This window comes from Ogataea haglerorum (assembly GCF_019207285.1).
Source record: "Ogataea haglerorum isolate 81-453-3 chromosome Unknown 81-453-3_NODE_8_length_489951_cov_95.815404, whole genome shotgun sequence".
In the NCBI taxonomy this organism is placed as follows: domain Eukaryota; kingdom Fungi; phylum Ascomycota; class Pichiomycetes; order Pichiales; family Pichiaceae; genus Ogataea; species Ogataea haglerorum.
Window position 1 is genome coordinate 193029 of NW_025065158.1, and position 20939 is coordinate 213967.

General features: G+C 47.3%; 14 protein-coding genes across 14 annotated transcripts; 7 read left to right on the forward strand and 7 right to left on the reverse strand.

Moving 5' to 3' along the window:
• Positions 1-21: 21 nt before the first annotated feature.
• On the forward strand, positions 22-468 carry KL911_003110 (uncharacterized protein; the record flags this gene model as incomplete). Its single annotated transcript, XM_043198255.1, has 1 exon — positions 22-468. One exon carries the CDS (start codon positions 22-24, stop codon positions 466-468), a length of 447 nt encoding a protein of 148 aa, XP_043054061.1.
• Positions 469-513: 45 nt separating this feature from the next.
• On the reverse strand, positions 514-2040 carry KL911_003111 (uncharacterized protein; the record flags this gene model as incomplete). The annotated part of the gene is made up of 1 exon (XM_043198256.1): positions 514-2040. The coding sequence occupies one exon, from the start codon at positions 2038-2040 to the stop codon at positions 514-516; it is 1527 nt and encodes a 508-aa protein (XP_043054062.1).
• Positions 2041-2685: 645 nt separating this feature from the next.
• KL911_003112 (uncharacterized protein) lies at positions 2686-3576 on the reverse strand (the record flags this gene model as incomplete). Its single annotated transcript, XM_043198257.1, has 1 exon — positions 2686-3576. The coding sequence occupies one exon, from the start codon at positions 3574-3576 to the stop codon at positions 2686-2688; it is 891 nt and encodes a 296-aa protein (XP_043054063.1).
• A 609-nt stretch (positions 3577-4185) lies between these two features.
• Positions 4186-4508, reverse strand: KL911_003113 (uncharacterized protein; the record flags this gene model as incomplete). Its single annotated transcript, XM_043198258.1, has 2 exons — positions 4186-4421; positions 4493-4508. The coding sequence occupies 2 exons, from the start codon at positions 4506-4508 to the stop codon at positions 4186-4188; spliced, it is 252 nt and encodes an 83-aa protein (XP_043054064.1).
• Positions 4509-4784: 276 nt separating this feature from the next.
• Positions 4785-5697, forward strand: KL911_003114 (uncharacterized protein; the record flags this gene model as incomplete). Its single annotated transcript, XM_043198259.1, has 2 exons — positions 4785-5614; positions 5679-5697. 2 exons carry the CDS (start codon positions 4785-4787, stop codon positions 5695-5697), a joined length of 849 nt encoding a protein of 282 aa, XP_043054065.1.
• Positions 5698-6488: 791 nt separating this feature from the next.
• Positions 6489-8552, reverse strand: KL911_003115 (uncharacterized protein; the record flags this gene model as incomplete). Its single annotated transcript, XM_043198260.1, has 1 exon — positions 6489-8552. The coding sequence occupies one exon, from the start codon at positions 8550-8552 to the stop codon at positions 6489-6491; it is 2064 nt and encodes a 687-aa protein (XP_043054066.1).
• A 71-nt stretch (positions 8553-8623) lies between these two features.
• Positions 8624-10141, forward strand: KL911_003116 (uncharacterized protein; the record flags this gene model as incomplete). The annotated part of the gene is made up of 1 exon (XM_043198261.1): positions 8624-10141. One exon carries the CDS (start codon positions 8624-8626, stop codon positions 10139-10141), a length of 1518 nt encoding a protein of 505 aa, XP_043054067.1.
• A 135-nt stretch (positions 10142-10276) lies between these two features.
• On the forward strand, positions 10277-11422 carry KL911_003117 (uncharacterized protein; the record flags this gene model as incomplete). Its single annotated transcript, XM_043198262.1, has 1 exon — positions 10277-11422. The coding sequence occupies one exon, from the start codon at positions 10277-10279 to the stop codon at positions 11420-11422; it is 1146 nt and encodes a 381-aa protein (XP_043054068.1).
• Positions 11423-11540: 118 nt separating this feature from the next.
• Positions 11541-12533, forward strand: KL911_003118 (uncharacterized protein; the record flags this gene model as incomplete). Its single annotated transcript, XM_043198263.1, has 1 exon — positions 11541-12533. One exon carries the CDS (start codon positions 11541-11543, stop codon positions 12531-12533), a length of 993 nt encoding a protein of 330 aa, XP_043054069.1.
• Positions 12534-12548: 15 nt separating this feature from the next.
• On the reverse strand, positions 12549-14198 carry KL911_003119 (uncharacterized protein; the record flags this gene model as incomplete). The annotated part of the gene is made up of 1 exon (XM_043198264.1): positions 12549-14198. The coding sequence occupies one exon, from the start codon at positions 14196-14198 to the stop codon at positions 12549-12551; it is 1650 nt and encodes a 549-aa protein (XP_043054070.1).
• Positions 14199-14668: 470 nt separating this feature from the next.
• KL911_003120 (uncharacterized protein) lies at positions 14669-15343 on the forward strand (the record flags this gene model as incomplete). The annotated part of the gene is made up of 1 exon (XM_043198266.1): positions 14669-15343. The coding sequence occupies one exon, from the start codon at positions 14669-14671 to the stop codon at positions 15341-15343; it is 675 nt and encodes a 224-aa protein (XP_043054071.1).
• Positions 15344-15375: 32 nt separating this feature from the next.
• On the reverse strand, positions 15376-17331 carry KL911_003121 (uncharacterized protein; the record flags this gene model as incomplete). The annotated part of the gene is made up of 1 exon (XM_043198267.1): positions 15376-17331. One exon carries the CDS (start codon positions 17329-17331, stop codon positions 15376-15378), a length of 1956 nt encoding a protein of 651 aa, XP_043054072.1.
• Positions 17332-17606: 275 nt separating this feature from the next.
• KL911_003122 (uncharacterized protein) lies at positions 17607-18216 on the forward strand (the record flags this gene model as incomplete). Its single annotated transcript, XM_043198268.1, has 2 exons — positions 17607-18110; positions 18187-18216. The coding sequence occupies 2 exons, from the start codon at positions 17607-17609 to the stop codon at positions 18214-18216; spliced, it is 534 nt and encodes a 177-aa protein (XP_043054073.1).
• Positions 18217-18250: 34 nt separating this feature from the next.
• KL911_003123 (uncharacterized protein) lies at positions 18251-20902 on the reverse strand (the record flags this gene model as incomplete). The annotated part of the gene is made up of 1 exon (XM_043198269.1): positions 18251-20902. The coding sequence occupies one exon, from the start codon at positions 20900-20902 to the stop codon at positions 18251-18253; it is 2652 nt and encodes an 883-aa protein (XP_043054074.1).
• Between the last annotated feature and the right edge of the window lie 37 nt (positions 20903-20939).

Sequence of the window (20939 nt, forward strand, 5' to 3'; positions counted from 1 at the left end):
TATTAAATTTAATTATTTTGCATGGTTCTTGATGCAAATAGTTTCGAGGTCGACTCCGATTCTCAGTCTTACACAAACACAACCACCGAGGAGACGCCGGCGGAGGAGCGGTCGACGTTCAGTGCGGTCGACTATCTTATCGGCTCGCTCAATAGCTCCCTGGACTCTGTGCAGCTAGACCGCTCGCTCATGATGCAGTCGCAGGTGTCAGGTACGATAAATAACACAATGCAGGACTTGTTACGAACGATGAACGAAGTGAGCGAAAAGCTGGAAAATCACATCAAACGATACGAGCAGCTGAGAACGCAGATCATCCCCGAGTTGAGCGCAAACCTGGCTAAGAACACCAAGCTGTGCAATAAGCTAACAAAGAAAATGAAAGACACTTATCCTGTGGAGTACTCCAAGAGCCGTGATAAGGTGCTAAATCGCGTGACCGAAGAAGAAGAGGACCTCTACATATAATATAAGGCATGAATATATTGCAACACACATGAAACCCCTCCTTACTCAATGGATGGACACCGGAACGTCGAAAGCCAGCTTGGACTCGCCTTGATAAAGGAAGTCGTGTGGGAGCTTCACATAGAAACGCAGGAAATAGATGCGTCCACAAAACATGAACTCAAAAGAAGGAATAACAATATCTTTTTTGGGTTTGGTAAGGATGATCTCAAAGGAGGTCGGGCCCATTTTCTTATACTGAATCACCTTTGGCATCTTGGTTGCTGTAAACTTGAGCGTGCTCAAACTTTTCACAAGCTCTAGCGACTCTTCGTTGCCGCAACCCTCCAAGCTTGTCTCCAGCTCCTTGAACTTCGGTCTAATAACCGTCTCAAAAGGAACATGGTTGATAAACCACTCCGAAGACAGGTGAACGGGTATCTTGTGCTGGTTGTAGTAGTTGACAGCATACAAGTCAATCGAGGTTATTTTCATATCCTCTTTGAAGGTAATGGCGATGTTCCGTTTCGTCTGGAGGTGGTCCGAGCTTAGCGAGTAATCTAGATACTTGTCGATAAACACGCCAGGCTTGTTTTTCAGCTGGAGTCGGAATACTACCCGCTCTTGTGATACTCGGAACGAGTACCCGGGCGCTTCGTCTGCCTTGGCCCCGGGCGGCGGCTCGCTTTTGATTTGCAGAGTTCTGATCTCGTCCTCAAGCGAGTTCACAAGCAAGCGCAGTTCATCGGCCGGATCGAGCAATATCAAAGCATCGTCCGGTTGTAACTTGGGCTTGAACGCAACCATGTGTCTGCTGTGACGTCTGATGACAAGCTCGTCCTTTGTCTCGCTCAGTTCAAGCAATCTGGCATTGACCGAGTAGCTGATGCTATAACTGTCGCAGCTGTAGTCTCCACGGAAACAGCAGTCCCGCATAAAGAGCGAATCCTGGATCTGAGAGTGTATCTTGTGTCTGAGATGCAGATCTCCCATGTACGGAGGCAGAGAATGTCCCGATTTAGACGTTTCCGGGATTTGGAACTTGAAGCGCACCATATATAAGCTGTTTGGTCTTAAGATACGGTCAGGCGGGAGCCCTGCATCAGGGTCTTCGCACAGACAACTGGCTTCAAAATCTATCATGTCCAAGAAATTATGGATAAGCATTTTGGAGGAGGACTTCAAAGCCCAAAAATACCCTTCAAAGCTAACAAAGATGTTTGCGAAGGGGATCGGGTGCGGTCCGATGTTGTGGACTTTCACCGTTCCTTTCACAATGTCTCCGCTAGTGACCGGAGCATAATGAACATTTGTGTAGTCATCCAGTTGAATATCAATATAAACAGAAGTTTGATCCATGTACCTTAGTTTGTCAATCTTTCTCCACACAGAGTTCTTCTGGTCCGAAACCAACGAAGCCATTCCATCCTGAGGCTCCTCACGAATTTCGAATGACATTCGCGATCTTCCTCCGGCCTCATTTACGACCTCAGAATAATCCGGTGGAGAGTCAAGCTTGTGATCATTGATAATCTCGTCCAGGTGTCTATTCAGATAGCGGTGGAGCTGGTATGAAGGAAGGAAATCTTGCATTGTTTCTTGTTCTTTCGATGGCGACAGTGAGGAAGGCTTCGTTTTGTTCTGCCTGGAGGTGTCTTCGTCTGAGCTGCTTATTTTGATTACAAATCCTCAAGGGAGTAATCTTCTATTGCAACGATGTGCTCCTATTTATATGGACCATAGGACGTAGAGGATGAGTCTAGGCTAATCGATTCAGGCGTACTCGAGCAAACAATAAAAAATGTCACAATAGATTAATTAAAGGAAGTAGCTTTATTCCTATATTTCCACGCAGGTAAAAAAAAATATCGAGTACTTTAACATGAGGGAGCACAAGACTTTTCGCCCGTGAATTGCAAGTGGACGGCCAATTGCGAACCCTTCTCAATGGCAGCCCTGGCCAGCAAAGAAGCCAAACAGCTGGTCTGGGTAGCAGTAATGCTCAGAGAGCGCAATAATCTCGACGAACTGAGTCGGAGCACCTCCGTGTCCAGTCGGAGCACCTCCGCGTCCAATGCCGAACATTGTACATATGCAATAACCCATCGGTCTGGCAGCGGAGTTAAGAGTCCGACAGCATCCCCGAATCGCCATTGACGTGACCTCTGCCTATTAATAAATAGCAGCAAAAACTAATGCTCAATGAGTCATTAGTCTTTTCTTGCACACCTGCAGTACTCAATTCACATAGATTCTCGAGAATTCAGCAGTGCCCGCAGGAGCAGTGGGAGGCACCTGTAGCCAATTGAGCTCGTCGTAATGTGCATCTCCCTCAATCACGTGGAACGTGTATGCGTTTCTGGACATTCTGGACAGGTTTTTTTCGGACTTGTGGATGACCCTATTGTGGATCAAAACGAGACTGCCGGCGGGGATTTCCACGCAAACGAACTCTGAGTCATCCGGGTCGTTCGCGACCTTAGTTTCCTTGAGTGTTTTCGGGTCCACAAATTTCGTGCCACCATTTTCCAGATCCTTTACAAAACGGCGTTTAATCTCTGCAGTCTTATGGGAACCAGGCACAAAGCTCAGGCATCCGTTTTGCAGCGTACAAGGCTCCAGGGCAAACCAGAATCCGATACAAGATTGAGGTTCTGTGTAGAGAAACTCTCCGTCCTGGTGATTAGGCACCTTTCCACCTATTTCGGGCTGCTTGATTATTACCATACTTTGGAGTGCGCGCGGATCCTTAAAGCCCAGCTGCTTGCAGATCGCCGCAATGTCTTCAGTGATGGTGACCTTCCTGAAAGCTTCATTTTTCATGTGCAACCCATGTCCTATCTTGTTGATCGCCTTTGGCAATGGCTTGACCAGCTCGCCGTTTGCAAAAGCGTCCACCTCAAAAAAATAGCGTATCTTGTCTGACGAGTTAATGAAGTAGTCGTCGCCAACATGCTCCTCGTCCTCATCGGTGGTGAACCTGGTAAGGGGGTGCGTTTTGAGATCAATCTCGCCCAGTAGCTTCTGAATCTCATCATTCAGCTCTTTCACAGTACCAGGACTGAGATAGTTCTCAATGGCAATACAGCCATCTCTATCAAATTGCGCCAGCTGCTGTTGGGTAAGCATATTTTGATATCCTTATCAATTTTTTTTTTCACGGTTCAATTCAACATGGCAGATATTCCACCGTAAGTACGAAATGTTATAGCACTAATCTCTAGTCGCGTTATCAAAAAGCTCATTATCTGCACAGCATTGATGATCATTGCTCCGTTGCTCACATTTTTTATTAGCAGGGCCTTGTTTAGCAACTCCATCGTGTCAGGAGGCTTGGCGGCCTTAGTGGCCAACATCGTGTTAATCGGCTACGTGATCGTTGCGTTCAACGAGGATATTGACAAGGATACGAATGAAAAGAAGGATGAGTGAACCCGTGCATGAATGAATTTATTGCAAGGATAATGTACTATGATTTAGTAATTGAAAACAATGTATGAAGGCCAAGAGTAGCCCAAGTGCTGTGATGCTGAATTGGTTGCATTCAGTCTGTAATCAAATGCAGTATATAGCCATCCTTCGCGTCTTAGTAGGAAAGATCTCCTGCTTGCTTAGTGCTTTCGACACCTGCATTTTCGAACCGTATACAGGAGTTATGCCTCAGAGCCCTGACTACAGTGGGACCTGATGCTGTCATTCTTTGCTTCTTCATGTATTGTACTATCAACATTTCTATATTCAAACGTTAACCTTGGCCAATTCTTCACGGCCGGCCTTGGTATAAAGGTACTCGTTGTAGTCTCTGGCCCAAACCCAAACTTCCCAGACAATCAAGGCTGGAACAGTAACATACAGAAACTGGGCCTTAGTTCTTCTGAAAGTGTTGAAGAATGCGTTCTCAAGAGAACCCTTCAGTGGAGATTGAGCGTAAGGAGAAACAGTGTATTGAGCAATGTATTTCTGCTTTGGGGAGCCTGAAATGTTAGTTTGCCGAGATTGCAACGTGATTACTTACCCATGTGACCCCACCATCCCATATAAGCACCTGGATGTCCTGCCATGATTGTTGTTAGAACGTAAAGTTTTTTTCCACGAAATTTATTGGTTAATAGTAACTGGTGTACAGGTGCTGCACAGCCAGCGGCGAAATAATCAAAAGGACAATTACAGATATTTTTTTTGCATATTAAGACCGATTGCCTCATACTGTCAACTGGTGCAAAAAAATCGGTGCATCATTCTTTGAACTGCGTGGGCGTCTAGGTGCACTTTGATATACTACGATCCCCACAGTGGTTCAGAGTAGCTCCCGTCTTTCCAACGCATTCCCCGCTTATATGGAAAGCTACACAAACAATGGGCTGTCTAACCCCAACATTCCCACTCTTATCCCACGCTCTTATCAGGACTCCAGAGTGATCAACAATATTGACAATGAGGAGCTCATACCTGCCACGGACTTTCATGACCTGCTGAGTGATTGGGAGGTCGAGGGTGGGCTTTCCAAAGTCTCCTCAGAGACAGACAAGACGTATTTTGATACAGCCGGTAGGCGGATGATCTACAGTCGTGCCGGGAGCCATAATTGGAAAACTTTACAGGGAATTGAGGATGAATATATTCCAGATTTGGTGGATTTCAACTTCAGAACGTGGATTGACGACAAGCGGGCTAACGAGGACCATATTCTAGATGAACTGCATTCCAAAGTCCAACCAATCTCAATTGGAAAGCACGAAGGCGCAACGCGTCCTACATCGCGGAGCACAGGGTCTCCAGAACGTGAAAAAGACCGTATGATTCTTGCCTCTCTCCCCTCCAATTACCTATCGCTTTCTTTCAGTGAGAGAAAAAGAATCATGAACGAGGCATTACCTGATTTTCTGCAAAACGACAAGGAGTACAAAAAACACATCACCAAATTGATCCGCCGAAATTCAGTGTCGAGCGCAACATCTCCGGCGCACAGGCTCTCTAATTCCTTCTCGCTGCAAAACTCGGTTAACAGCACTGTCACAACCCCCGACAACACCAATGTCAAAGGTTCATTAGTTCTTGGCAAGTGGCGACTAGGCCGAATCATAGGGCGAGGTGCGTACGGTATCATCCGCGAATGCAGCAACGAGAGCGACGAAATTAAAGCAATGAAGATTATCGATGTTCACGGGTCTGTGGAGTTTATAAAACGTTTCAAGACCGAATCTCTGATATGGTCGCTCTTGAACCACGAGCGAATTGCGCCATTGTTAGATTTCAAGTTTACTGATCACACGTTCTTCCTGCTGACCGAGAAATATAGCTCTGGATCGCTTTTTGATCAAGTGAAGCAATGGGAGTCAGCTAATGATCCCCAACGTTTGCACCGCATTGTGACATTTCTTACTGATATTTGTTCTGGATTGCAGTACATGCACAGTCTGGGGATATTTCACGGAGACGTGAAGCTGGAGAACTGCCTTCTTTCGAATGGCAGAGTCGTGCTCTGCGATTTTGGGATGGCCAACTTCTACAGCAGAGATACCAAGGCTCTCATCAAAATTCCTGACCTTTCTAGACGAATCCTGGATGAAGCTGTCGTGCCCTCTTCCCCCTACAACATCTCGACAGGCTCGTCGCACTCATATCGCAATTCTCCTCTGTCTTCTGTTGCGAACACGCCCACTCCCCGCTCCCCACGCTCCTCAGCAACGGCCTCCACAACTTCTTCCTACAAGAGTGCTCGTTTGCCTGATACGCACATCGGTTCACTACCGTACTCTTCGCCTGAAATCTTGCGACCTAATCCTCCCGCCCTTGATCACCTGACAGATTCGTGGGCAGTGGGGGTGCTGCTTTACACGTTGGTCACGCTGAAACTACCTTTCCAGCATAATTATGAGCCACGGCTCAAACTCATGATCATGAATAACGATTACGACAAAACCCGTTTCCGAGCGGCACTTAATGATTTTCCGCGCGCAGACGATCTAGTCTCTATTTTGAGCGCATGTCTCGAACCGGATCGTTCACAGCGTTGGGACATGTCTCGTATTTTGTATGTACTACTGTAAGGAATTAATTGTTTCGAAGAGCATCAAGTGCGCAAAATGGTCGTCGTTTTCTCTTTCGTAGGCTTCTGGCGACCTGTCTAGCAATTCTCGCATTTCTTCGTCCGAAAGCTTGTTGTCCACAATTTCTCTTTTTCTAAACTCTTTTGCGCTTAGAAATTCACCAAGATTGTCCAGAAGAGCATCCTGTGGGTTCCTGTTGCCGGTACCATATTTGAGAAGATCCTCAAAATGACCCAGCTGGATGACCAGCCTTTCGAGACGTCTTTTCGAGTCTGCCTTCGCTAGCATGATTTCTTCAACAGTGTTGGCAATTACCAGTCGATAAACAGATACAGGTTTGGTCTGGCCTATTCTGTGAACTCTATCCATTGCCTGGAGATCAACCTGCGGATTCCAATCAGAGTCAAAAAGAATAACCGAGTCAGCAGCCGTTAAGTTAAGCCCCAGACCCCCAGCACGGGTAGACAGCAGAAACACGTCTACCTCTTCGGTTGCAAACCGCTCAATCTCGTCTTTGCGGTCGGCCTGGTCGGTCGACCCGTCTATTCGACAGGACTTGTATCCTAGCGTATTACTGACAAATTCTTCAATCAAGTCTAGCATTGACGTGAATTGTGTGAAAATCAGAACGCGGTGTCCGTCCTTATGAAGCGCAGGAAGCAATTGGTTCAAAAGTTGCAACTTTGCAGACTGTTCCACCAATCCTGAGTCCGCATACTCATTCCACGGATAGAAAAAAAGATGAGGCGAATCGCACACCAGACGCAGCTGCATCATCGCATTCATCAGCTTTTTGGTCCCGACCTGTTTCCTAACAAACTCAAAATGCTCGTACAACCTGCTATCTCTAGGCTTGTTTTCCATAGCCACAAAGTTTTCAACCTCTTCGTCAGAGACCTGCAACAAACGGTTTACTGAAAGATATTCTTTTAGACCATTCACTAGAAGGCTTTCTTTCAACTTGTGCCCTAGTGTAGCACGATACAGTTGTTCCTGTTTGGGCGTGAGCTTGCCATAAATAATAAACTCTCTTTTTGGTGGCAAGCCCTGTACCACGTCTCTTTTTAGCCTGCGGAGCAAAAATGGCTGTAGAATGGTGTGCAGATTGGTGACCAAACTCTTTTGGATCTCTGCATTGATCAGCTCGTTGAATTCCGTGTCCTCGTCTTTCATTTCCTCCAGAGCAGAAAAGTCAAACCACTGCTGAAACATATCAACGTCGTGGAAAATTTCCGGCAAAATAAAGTTCAGCAGAGACCAAAGCTCGTTCAGGTTGTTCTGCAGAGGCGTCCCCGTCAACAGCAGGCGGTTTGAGGTCCTCAGACGTTTAAGTTGGCGGATCAAAAGACAGTCACTGTTTTTTAGGCGGTGTCCCTCGTCGACAATCAGAAACTTCCAGAGTCTGGCGCTCAAATAGCGGAAATCGCGTATGCTGATCTCGTACGAAGTGACAATCACCGCATATTTCGAGAACTGTCGCCGCAGCCTGGGACGTTGCGTCTTGGAGCCTACGTAAGCAAGCACCTTGATTTTCGGAGCAAACCTCTCAAACTCGGAGATCCAATTCGATACGGTCGACAACGGACAGCATATAAGGAATGGGCCTTCGATTCCTTGCTCAATCAAGAACGCAATCAAGGCAATACTTTGCAAAGTCTTGCCAAGTCCCATTTCGTCGGCCAATATCCCATTGAGACCGTTCTGATACAACGTGATCAGCCATTCCATACCTGCTATCTGATAGTCTTTCATTTGGCACCCGGTGAGTAGTTTTGGCTGCAAAGACTCATCCTCAGCAGCGCTACCGTCGTTTGTCTTCCGGCGCTTTTGCTTGCTTTGCACTTCCTCCTTCTTGGAACTGTCTAAAAGCGTGTCAGCAATAATACTACTGAACACTTGCGAACGCTTGACCAGCTCATTGAGCTTCTCCAATTTACGCGTTTTGGAGAGATTCTCAAATTCAGCCTGCTCGGGAGTCACCGTCCGCGACTGCTGTTCGCGTAACAGCTTCAGGATACGCTCTTCTTCCGTGTCTGACTGGTCTGGCCAGGTCATCCGTACACCGCGAATAAAAAATAACAAGGTGAGAAAAAATGGAAACCATTATTCTTGTTTTTACTTTCTACATGTCTTCACCAACGGAACAGGAGACGAAAAACAATTTTTTGAATGATGAGGCACGCGCATTTGTGGCTAAACAAACAAAGCCAGTTGTTTTGCCCTCATTTTCGCGGTGGTTCGACATGAACGAAATTCATGAAATTGAGAAACGCTCTTTGCCAGAGTTCTTCAACAACGAATCCAGATTCAAGACTCCCAAGGTGTACAAGGAATATAGAGATTTCATGATCCACACATATAGGCTCAACCCAATGGAATATCTCACAGTGACTGCTGCGAGAAGGGGACTGGCCGGAGACGTGGCCTCGATCATAAGGGTTCATGGCTTTCTGTGCAAATGGGGTCTGATTAACTACCAGATCGATCCAAAGACAAAACCTGTGATCATGGGTCCCCAGTTCACGGGCCACTTCCAAATAACACTCGACAAACCAACGGGATTAGAAGCTCACATTCCCGTTAAAAAAGAATCTGACAAGGTGGAAGAAGAAACGGAGGAGTCTGCTGAAAAGGCTACAAATAACTCTTTTCCCCTGAATCTGGAAATCAGAAAGAACGTTTACGACACTGCCCAGGATGCGTTTGCTCTGAAAGCTGAGGATTCTGCCAAGAATGGTCTCAAGCAGCTTTTCTGCAGCATTACTGGTAACGAAATCACCGAGACTAGATACCACAACTTGAAGACCAAGCAAAACATCAGCAAGCAAGCATTTGAGGATGGCCAGTTCCCTGCCGCGTTCAAAAGCAGCGATTACGTCAAGCTAGAGAAATCATATAACCAGTCGGACGCCAAGCCTTGGACAGATCAGGAGACATTGTTGCTGCTCGAAGCTATTGAAATGTACCGCGACGACTGGACGGCCATAAGCGGCCACGTTGGTACCCGGAGCAAGGAACAATGCATTTCTCGGTTCATTCAACTACCTATCGAAGACAGGTATTTGGAGAAACAGCTTTCCAAATCGACGTATCAAGAGTTCCTCAAACAGAGTTCTAAGCCTACAGGGGTGGTGGATGCTATGAACAATTCCATCAAGCAGCTGCTGGACCAAGACAGCGAGGCGCTTGCGAAGGTGGCTGCCAACTCTCAACTACAACTCCAACAAGAGACCGCTGCTCAAGACGCGCTAATCAGCCAGATTCTGGCGCTTTCGCTCAAACAGTTTGAGCTTAAACTTTCAAAGCTCCAAGAAATGGATAATCGGCTGCAGGCCGAAAAACGCAAGCTGGCTTTGGAGAAGCACAATCTGGTGGTGGACAGACTGGCTCTGCGCAAACAGACTGCTTCTGTGCGCCAAAAACTGCTCAAGGCTAGTGAGCTGGGAGCCACCGACGAAGGCTTGATGCTGTGCGAGGAGGCCATGATGGAGGCCACCAGAGCTCCTAGAGTCGTTGTTACAAACAAGACGAACGAACTGGGAACCACAAAGGGTGACAATATTCCAGAAAAGGTGAACTTAAACGAGGATTTCGAGCCAATCAGTGTCAAAGAGCCGCAGCTCTACTCCATGTGGTCCCAGTGAGAAAAAGTTATGTCTTTGTGTGTATTATATAAGCTGTTAGATAATTTTTCCTAATAATGCACGTTTTGGGTAAGCTTAAGCGGATAGTGGAGATTAAGAAATACCGGGCGAAAAAAAAACAAAATCGATTCCTTCATGACTACGTCACGTCCAAAGCCTTGGGAAACTGCCAACTCTACAGGCGGAACCACAGACAGCTTAGATACAGACACGAATGCTACGATAAGCACAGAGAACTCCACGGCGCCTCCTGAGTTGCCCACCAGACCGTATTCCTTATCAACCAATACAATCAGCAACATGTCCGGCTCCAGCATACCTCCGCGCACGTCTCCGTACTACGGTGGCTATGGCAATTCAAGCTATAGTAATCCCATGTACGGGAACATGTACAACTCATACGGATCATATGGGTCGTCGATGTACGGGTCCTTATATGGTGGGGGGATGTATGGTAATCGCTACGGGGGCATGAGCGGCATGAGTGGCATGAACGGGACGATGATGAACCAGGGGCTTGTGGGCTCGTTTACGCAGGGAACGGAGGCTACATTTCAGTTGATAGAGAGTTTGATTGGTGCGATTGGAGGTTTTGCTCAAATGTTGGAGAGCACGTATTACGCTACACACAGCTCGTTTTTCACGATGATATCCATGGCAGAGCAATTTCAGCACTTGAAGAATGCGATGGGTTCCCTTTTGGGGATATATGCGCTGCTGAACTGGGCAAAAAAGGCCTTGAGAAAAGTCAGAGGAGCCAAATTAAAAATCAGCGTTGACGAGTTCAAGAAACAGATTGAGTCCAATAAAAAAGACAAAGACGCCAAAAAGGAGAGAATGTCTTTGAAACCGCTCGTTTTCTTCTTAGCAGCCGTGTTTGGGCTCCCGTACGTACTAAAGAAACTGGTCACTCACATGGCTGAACATCAAAGAGCTCTCTCACACGGACAGCCGGACCAGGGTGCGATTGCTGGTCTTGCAGTCAACAGAAACCCAGAACCTAGCATTGATCCTAAAAAGCTGGAGTTTGCGCGGGCGCTGTACGATTTTAACCCTGAGAACGAAGAGATGGAACTCAGGTTGAAACGAGGAGACTTGGTGGCCATACTGAATAAGACTGATAGCTGGTGGAAGTGCCGTACGCGGGACGGACGCTTGGGATTTGTGCCTTACAATTACTTGGAGTTGGTCAAGAGAACAGCTAACGCGGTCAAGTCGATCGAAACGACGGCGAAGGCCGACGTGGAGGAGTTCAAGAAAGATCAGAAGCTTTTGATCTGAGTTTCGCAGTTAGCACAGCCATTAATACGACGTATTTTGTTGCACAGCCGAATAATTTGTTTTTTCGTAATTTCTCTCCTATTTGTGATGGAGTATAACATGGAAGGGGCAAACCAGTATGGTTGTAAGTAGAAGCCACCCGGTTTTGCACGCTAACACGTCAGACCCAGCGGATTATAATGTACAGTATCAGTACCAGATCTCCAAAAAAGACAAGAGGCGACAACAGATACAGTCCAAGCTGGGCAAGGTCGAAGACCAGTTTCAGCAGGATAAGGATTATTTTTACCGCGACTCGCTTATTCAGCTTCAGTACAAGCTCAGTTCACTTCATGCCGGTGATAATCCGCAGTACATGCAACGGATCCGGGATTTCGAAGAGGTCAGAGACGCAGAGCTTGTGCGGTTGAAGTTGGCGGAGGAGTACCAAGTACAGCTAATCAACAAGCAATTCAAGGAGGATTACGACAGTGCTGTGCAGGAGCGCGAGAGGGTGGTGCAGCTGTTGAAGGAGAAACTTCACGAGCGCATCCTCAAGAAGATTAAGCAGCTCAAGGAAGACAAGGCACTAATTGATATTGCCACGACCTCGTCTTCTCACACAGCATCGAGATACACGACAAACGGGAGCGCGCATAGAGAAAACGGGTATAACAGTGGATTCGAGTCCTCGACGTCATTTTTCTTTCCTGGAGAAAGACGTTCTCGCAGAACGCACAACAAGCGGTACGATGGTTCGTTGAACTTGAGCAATGCTGAGGACTCCTACGATTCGGGGACGGGAACAGGAACTGCCACCGGCTACGCCTCAAGCTCGTCAAGGAAAAGACAGAAGCCTAGCCGGCATCTTGGTGGCCATGTTGTTCGGAACGGAGACGTGTCGTCTGCTGGAGAGGAAAGCTCCAACTCCCTCAAAGTTCTGACAGACAATCCGGAGTTGAACGAGTTCCTGTACGGTGAAGAATTTATCAAGCGCCAAGAAAAAGCCAACACGAGACATTCCACAAGAAGCTACCAGGGATGTCCAGGGCTGAAACCGGAGGAGGTCAATGAGGACCTTAATCTTTTGCGCGGGGCGATTGGTGCCATCCAAAGCGTAAAGAAGAAATAGATCTGTATCTACAAATTAATCTTTGTGGAGCTGGAGCAGCAATTCGGCAAGTCGCTCAAACTTCAATTCCGTGGATTTGTGGTACAACTTCGAGCCAAGGTGGAAAATCACGTGGTCGTAGCAATCAGAGTTCCAGCCTGCTCCATTCGCGACTTCAAATGTAATCTTGCCATCGTCGCTCTTGACCAGCAGATAAGGCGCCAGTTCAGCTTTGTCGAAAGCCGAACTTGTGGCCTGGGTTTCCAAATAAGTGTTGAAGCGTTTGGATTCTTGGTATAGTTCTACCATTTGCGCAACAAGATCGACATCCTGTTGCACAAGCTCGTTCAGCTCTTCAAGACGCTGCAACACAAGAATCACTGTCTTGTTAAGAATGGGAACTTTCGCCGCGGTCATCATCTCAAGGAGATTGAGAATTTGCAACCTGCGTGCGACGCTCATGTCTGAGCTCAAATTTACCACAAAAAAATGGTGCATTAGAAACGGAGTTGGCCTTTGCGGATAAAGGATGAGAGGAGCGTTTTCTGGTAGCCACTCGTTGATGAGCTCGATCTTGTTCACCAAATTTCGCCGACGCCGTATCGTCATAAGTCCATGGTGCTCGTACAATGTGAATTTGCGAATCAACGGCTCATGGTTGCTATTCTGTTGAACCCGAAACGGTTTTTCTGCGATCTTTTGTGAGGTTTCGAACATGATGTCTAATATAGATTTGGCAACCATGTACTCGTCAAAAACGGCGAGCTTCACCAAAATCATGTTTAGAACTTCGTGATCCAAGTGCATGTGGCGTTGTTTGAATATATCGATTATATTCAACACACTGTTCAAAGAGGAGCTTTTTTCTAGTAATTTGAGCAGCAGCGGTCTGTCCGGAGAAACGCGCGTCCGCATCAATCCCAAAATCTCGTCTGTATGAGATGTGTAGAGTTCAAGCAGCAGATGCCATGTGTGCGGATGAAAATAGCTTTTTTCCAAAACCTTTTGGATTATCTTTTCAAATGGCATTTGCAACCGTGCATAGAAATAAACAAGTTTTGTCTGTTCGAGCGGTCCTAGCCCGTTGAAATCACACTCTATGTCCTCTAAGATTCGTATTGCCGTATCCGAGGTCTCAAGATTGGCGCGCTTGATGCTCAGGATTAGCGATAGAAGCTGCTCTAGCTGTAGTATGGAAAGATGAGCTGCTCGAGGGGTAGGGATTTCAAAATAAACAGAGCCTATATCATCCAGGTTCTTCTGCTGCAGATACGTCGAAATTCGATGGGACAGGTGAAAGGGCATGGACCTGCGCTTCACCTGTCTGCGCAATACCTCTGGAGCGTCGTAGGAGCTAGGAACGTGGGGGAGAATGCTCTTGGAGTTTGAGGCATGCGCTAGAGGTCGGTGCCGTCTGAAGGGCTTCATGAAGAGATAGCTAAAGGACCGGTTCGCCGGAGATCGGAGGCCTTCAATGACCTCTTTCTGGAAACTGGCCAAGCGTTGTTTATTCTGGGAAGGTGGTTTGGTTAGCAGTGTGTACCAGTTTTGAGGCTCAGGTGGAGATAGAAACTCCTTGTTTTGCTGTATCGTTCTCACATAATTTCTGCGGGTTGGTGGATGAAAGCGGAACGTAAAAAATGGGGCTGATCGCTCTTTAAGCAGAGCAGAGGGGGGTCGCTGCATAAAAAAAGACGATCGACTGGTGAGAAAATCTTGAAAAACATATGACATCTATACACCAGTAATATAGGTGAGAAGAGAATCTATTCTGCTCCTTTCAGTGTAGAGGTGTTCAGGCTGAAAAGCGATTACCGATTAGCTGGAAGGTAGCATGGATCTCCGGTCGGCTGGTCAAGTAGCCATATTGTCACAGCAGTTCATACTGTGAGACTGCTTAGAGGTGTGGCTGAAGGAGACTTATTGGAGATCGCCTATAGTTTATTGATACTCTTGCTTAAATTCTAACCAAAGCCTCCCTTCTGTCTTGCCACGCGTGTTCGTCCTCGGGTTGTTAAATTATCTCATCGGGCTTTGCCAAAATTAATTTCGGTGATCCACATGCGTCAAAAAGCACCGTTTTGGAATATGCTTAGTCTCCCGGCTTAACGAGAGATATTTATATAGAGGGCGATTTTTCCTCCTTGTTGTTAATCATGTCTTCCAAAACAGAATTGCCAGAATACGCTGAAGTCACTTTGCCTCGCGAAGAGGTAGAGAAACTCTACAAAATCAAGAACAGATACGAGACCAACAAGAAGATTGCCAAACTCGGTTTGGGAGTGTTCTTGTTCTTCGTCGCCTGTCTAGTTTTGAAGTCCGGTTCTGTTTTTGGTAGTGCTAAGTCCTTGACCCATCCCCGCCACCCACATGCCCACGGATTCCATGGCGACAGCGGTCCTTCATCGGAATTCGAACACATGCGCATCATGGACAAGGAGCACAAGCCATTCAAGAAGTGCAAGGGAGCGAAAATAGGCCGGTATGCTGCTCAAGCGCAACAAAAACACCAAGTTGCTGAGGGTGAAGTGCAAAAGACTGAACATGAGTTGGATGTTGAGGAGCACAACCCCCATCAGAGACCACACTCTAAGGGAATGAAGTCGACGGGGCACAAGAAAGGCAAGTTCTCCAAAAAGAAGCAGAACATGCATCTTAAGGAAGAGATAGAGGAAAAGATGGAGAAGGAGCCAAAGGACGAGGAGGAGAAGAAGAAGATCGAGGTCGTTGAAAAGCAGCACAGAGAGAAACATCGGAGACCAGCTCGCGTTCAGGAGGAAGTTCTCGAGGAAAGCTCCGAATCGGAATCCGAGAGTGAGATGGAAAACTAGGTTTGCGAAGTTGTATGGCTTATGTTTTTTATTTAGTAACCATTGTCAATCAACCATTGGCCCAGTTCAGGTCCGAAGAAGTCAGCGACCAGGCCGTGGTCGTAGGTGGACAACTTAGCCGCCATCTCGACCAGGTCGTAGTTTATCTGCTCACTGACAATACTGTCCTTCTTGTAGTCTGGGTGGCTCAGCACAAAATTCCGTATGTATTGGGCTGTGGATGGGATTCTTGCCGAGGCCCTGAAGCTCACCAGTTTGAGATACGTCTCAAGCTTTGGTGGAAGAGCTTCTCCCCAGGTCTCTTTGATGTATCGTTTGACCAGAGACAACAGTCCCTCGAAAGATGCGGACCCGTTGAAAATCTCATCAAGACTCAACCGCTCCACTGTTGCCTGTCCTGCCTCCCACACATTTGTCCGGAAGTGAAACTTCTGCTCCACTATGGCATTGCGGCGATGTGCTGTCTTCATATTAGCCTCCGCGTAGGATATTGGGAGGTAAAAGTTAGGTCTATATTTGAGCACCGCCAGCGACAGCAGGACGGAAAAGTTGGCGTACGCAGCATTTTCAAAATCTGTCAAAGAGATTTCCATTGGCCGGAGCTCAACTCTCCATCCCGGCACATCGTGCTTTTCAGGCACAGCTGACTGTTTTGGAGGCTTGAAGCGCAACGTCTGCCAGTTGGTGGACTGAATGTTTTCGAAATGGTCGGTCTCGACAGTATTGTCTTGCTCTATGGATTCGGTGAAAATGACGATGGGATCCCGAATGAACAAGTGCGCAAAATGGCCCGCTAGTGTTTCATCAAACCCGTTGGAAACGAGTTTGTCGTAAACCTTGCCATTTTTTGGAGACTCGATGTCATTGTACTCTTTCCTGAAATAGGAGAACCCGCTACCGGAAGAATCCAGGTCGCCCAAGTACTGATCCACTGAGTCATACCGTGACTTGGGGATGCGCATCAGCTCTGCTGTGTCCAGGGTGTTCCCTCTCTCCTTGTGGCCTTTCAATGGCGGCTCTCCACGTTCATACGGAGTCCGGTCATCCACAGCTCCCGCAATCACGTTCCATCTAACGTCCTGGTCAGCAAGATGGCCACGGAAAATCGGGGCCGCAGCCGTCACAGCCAGCATCAACGGAGCGATGTTGACCAGAGAATCGTATAGGAATCTGGCATGCACCATGTCCGGCGCCTGCATTGTCACTTGCAGACACGACGAGCCCATACCGAAGCCCATCGAGTCCATGTAAATGTGGCCCTCTTTGGCGGCCCCCAAAAATGGCTCTTCGTCGTGGTGAGGGAACAAATTTCTTCGAGGAATGGACGGATCGATTCCTGAAGCCACAGTTTTCTCGTCTTTGAACAGAGGAATGTTGATGCTCACCTTCTGGTCCCTTCTGCGACGAATGTTGGCCGTCAGCGTCGGGAAACGGAAGTGGCGATTGATAATCTCGTCTGGCAGGAAAAGGGACTTGGATGCTTCACCGCTAGGCTCGGCCGCCGGATACGTAAATATCTCAACGCCCATTCGCGGAAAAGACGTGAGCGTCAATGGCAACACGTCCTTTTCTCCAAGCTCCTTTGTAGCAATCTGCCTTCTTATTTTCATGTTCTCCTCGACGTATTCGTAATCCCTCACTTTCGTCCCATCGTAGGGCTGGAGCGGTGTTGCTTCTATCATATATCTGCCGTACTCTGGGTGGAACACCACATTGTTACTGACAGCCACCTCATAGGACGAGCCATCCTCGCCAAGATCCTTCAGAATATAGTCCTTGTCAATGGCAAGCCGAGCAAATTTATGCTCTCTGTCCAGCTTCACCATCATATATTCTACTTCGTCGCCCCACAAGAACGGGTCATTCTTGCGGTCTCGTGCCGCGTTGAAGCAGTTGATCAGCTGGATAATACCGTTTATCCGCACATGCTCAGCATAGAGACGAGAGTCATTCCAATGTAATGGGGTACCCAGAGAGAGCAGACCCATGGTCGATAAGGTTTTTCAGGAAACTTTTTCCTTCTTTATATATTTATTTGTCAGCATGTACAAGTGAAAGCTGCATTTTTATAGTCAGCTAACAATTACGCGTTGAGACGCGGACGGAGACAGTCCAATACTTGTGCAGCAGCGGTACGTCTACAAGATTTTGTGAGATCTTGCGCATTGGCTACATGCGGTGCCTGCTTATCAGTCAGTAGGCGTCGATCGACGCGCCAGATCTGTATAGTTTTTCCGCTCTAATTTTTTTTTCTTAGCCTGCTATGTCTATAGTTATTCCCGGAGACCACTTTACGCTGGAAACAGGGACGGAAGTCGTTCTTGGGCCCAACTTGCAGACTACCGGCAACATAGCCAACCCGACGACCGCAGGGTATCTTGTGCAAACCCAGACCGGCTCATCCTCGCTAGCCTACGTGGAGGCAGATTCCAAAAGATATATGCCTGCTGCGCAAGACTTCGTTGTTGGCACCATTGTGGGCTCTTTCGGGGAGTCGTATAAGGTCTCGCTCGCAAACTTCTCGACACCGGCCGTGCTGGGCTTTTACGCGTTCCCAAATGCAAGTAAGAAAAATAGGCCAAGACTAAAAACTGGAGACCTTGTTTATGCACGCGTTGCGTCTGTCGACCCCGATCTTGACGTGGAGCTCGAGTGTTTCGACGCAACAACAGGCAAAGAAGGTGGATTTGGCCATCTAGAAGGAGGTTTTCTATTTGAGGTGCGGTTGGCTTACGCCAGATATTTACTCAGACACCAGGACGCTCCAGTGCTGACCAAACTAATGAGAAAATACCAGTTTGAGCTCGCCATTGGCGCAAACGGCAGAATATGGATCAAGTCAGACACCCTACAAAACACCATCGAATGTATGAAAGCCATCAAGAGAGCCCAGACAGAGAAACAATCTTAAAAGTCCACTTTCGAGCTTGTCTCCAAAACATCATCAAACGTCAGTTCATCGTTTATCCGCAAGTCAAGGCTCACACATTTCTCGTAGCACTGTTGGTTCTCAATCGATACCACTGGATATCTATTGGAGTACTGTTGGCACGCCACTTCGAAATCGGTGCTTCCCGTTGCGACACTCATGGTATCAAAAAGCGAATCACTATCGGACACACCGATAAGCTCATTAGTTGCGAGATCAACAACAGGGAGCTCTTTGTTCGGAAGAATGCGGTCCTCGATTACCTCATTGATCTTATCAATTCGAAGTGCCTGCTGTTGGTCCGACAACCTCAGTTGCTCGAACTGATGACGGTAAAACTCCAAAAGGTCTTCGGACTCTGGCTCTATGGACTCGTGAACTTGCGTGTTATCGCTCATATCTTCCAGGTCGAAGAAGTGAAGTTCCCTGTGTGGCTTTCTCGACTTGAAGGGCGACACATAACCCTCATATTCATACTCCGAAAAATTGGAAATGCTATTTTTTTCAGTCAAGGCCAGCTTTTGAATCCGTTGCTTTGCTTTGTTTCTTGTCTCTTTGACCTTGTTCATTGTTGAGTGTGTCGAAACCGCAGAGGAAGCGTCTTTCGGTTGCTCGTCATTGAATCTCAGAGTTGAATTCATGTTAAATTCAAACAACTGGCTGAAACTAGTCAGCTCCCGTGGAACGTACTTTATGTTCCAGTAGTTGTCGAAGCACCCTGGATAGGGGTCGATTTTCGGCACGAACATTCCATCGTCCTTGCCACAGTCGGGTGATTCAAGATGGCAGTCTGAGTACCAATGCGTGTAGCTTGGTTTGTAATTTAGAAGAACTCCGTAATAGTCATTGTGCAGATAGTAATCGGTGTTCAGGTCCCAAAGCATCGGGAGCCCTTTCTCGTAGACGTAGTTACCTAAGAACAAGTTGATAGCTTCTTGCCGTTGCGCGTCAACAAACGAGTTACTGTAGAACCGTTTCACACTTTCAATCATATCGCGCGAATGCGAGGTCCATTGGTTGATTTTTCTGTAAGTTTGCAATGTGTTGACGAGGTGAGAGCCACCGTACTGCAAAGCGATTGTATCGCCATGGTCATGAAACATTTCGGTCAGAATGTTGATTGCGTCGGAGTCGTACTCCAAATACTTCTCCTTGATAAGCCCTAAGGCATGCAACTGGTGGCCGAGCGCCCTTTTACCAATCACAAATTGCGCGGTATTGGTTCTGTCCAAGCAATCAATGCAGTTCGTACGACATATGCCTTGCTGCAGTTTAGTCTGTGCAAGCGTTTTTCCGTTGTGGAAGAAACCTGTCGTTTCCAGGGTTTTCGCACTGTAATTTTCGAGCCACTCGATAACGTCCTGACCGCGGTTTTTCGACGCTCTGGACATGTCCCACGCCGTGTAGTCGATTTTCTTCTTTTCAGGAAGAAACTGGTTCAGGTATTTTATGCAATCTTCGAACGCGCTCAGTAGTTTTGTCTCTCTTGCAGTCTTCTCTCGTTGTTTGATCAAATTGAGAATCTGCACCGGTGCTCCGTACCGTTTGAACAAATTATCAAAATGGAGAGCAGATGCGGAATAGAAAGGATCGACCACGTTGATTTCGATCGGGGGTTTTGTCATTCTGATATTCGGGGCAGTCTCCTGAGACCACGAAAGCGGAATCGATCCTCTATGTTGCACAAACGAGGTGTACCGAGGGTTATTGTAGAATCCACCCTCCGGATCATGGAAGGAAGTGGTGAGCATGTCACTTACTATCTGCTCCGTTTCCACTTCGTTCGCCACATCTCCGCGATCGTTGACGCCTCTTTTGAAAAATCTTGCACCTGCAAAATGGTGTGATCGGCGAGCTATCAGGGTGACATATACCTGAACGTCAAAAATCGAAATATTCACCTGGTCAATAAATCCGTGAATAATCGGCTGGAACCAGTCGTACACCCGGTCGAACGTCTTGAACACAGGCTTGAGCAGAAACGAGTTCCACACAAAGCGATCGTGATACTCAAATGTTTTGGCAAGGTCCTGTTTGTTCAGACCTAGTGACTGTCTTTTATTCTTCAGAAAATTGACCTGCAGCGTGTTGGTAAGATCGTAATTGTAGCTGTAGTAAAATGTCTTTCCAAGGTCAATATTTTGAAATGTGGAGATGTAGCGAGCTTCTTCCGAGTTCCGATCTGGCCGTTTGGGGCTGCTAGCAACGGGAATTAGCTCGGTAGCATCGATGTGGTACAAATAATATCCTCCGAGTATCGCCACTGGCCGCCGTTTTGTCACCACACACAGGTAGTAATGCTTGGTAAATCTTATAAACCCCAGAAGCCCGACAGCGGTGATTTTCTTGCTGAGACCGCCCTCGCTGCTCTCCTCTAGTCCGTTGAGGACGTCCATGATCTCATTTCTAGTGAAAAAAACATTGTCCTCCATGATAATCAGCTTATCTCCAGAGGTGAGGTCAATTTCCATGATCCTGAACACCGTTTCACGGCCATTGCTGCCAACAATGTACATTCTCTGCGTGGTAACGTAGATGGTGTATTTCGTCAGGGTGATTTTGCGGGGCTTCGTTGTCACTGGAGGCAAACTTGTATTTGAAACATCGTCCTGCCGATCGGGTAGGTCCATCTGTGGCGGGAGAGAGGGGTCGAGATACGACTCTCCC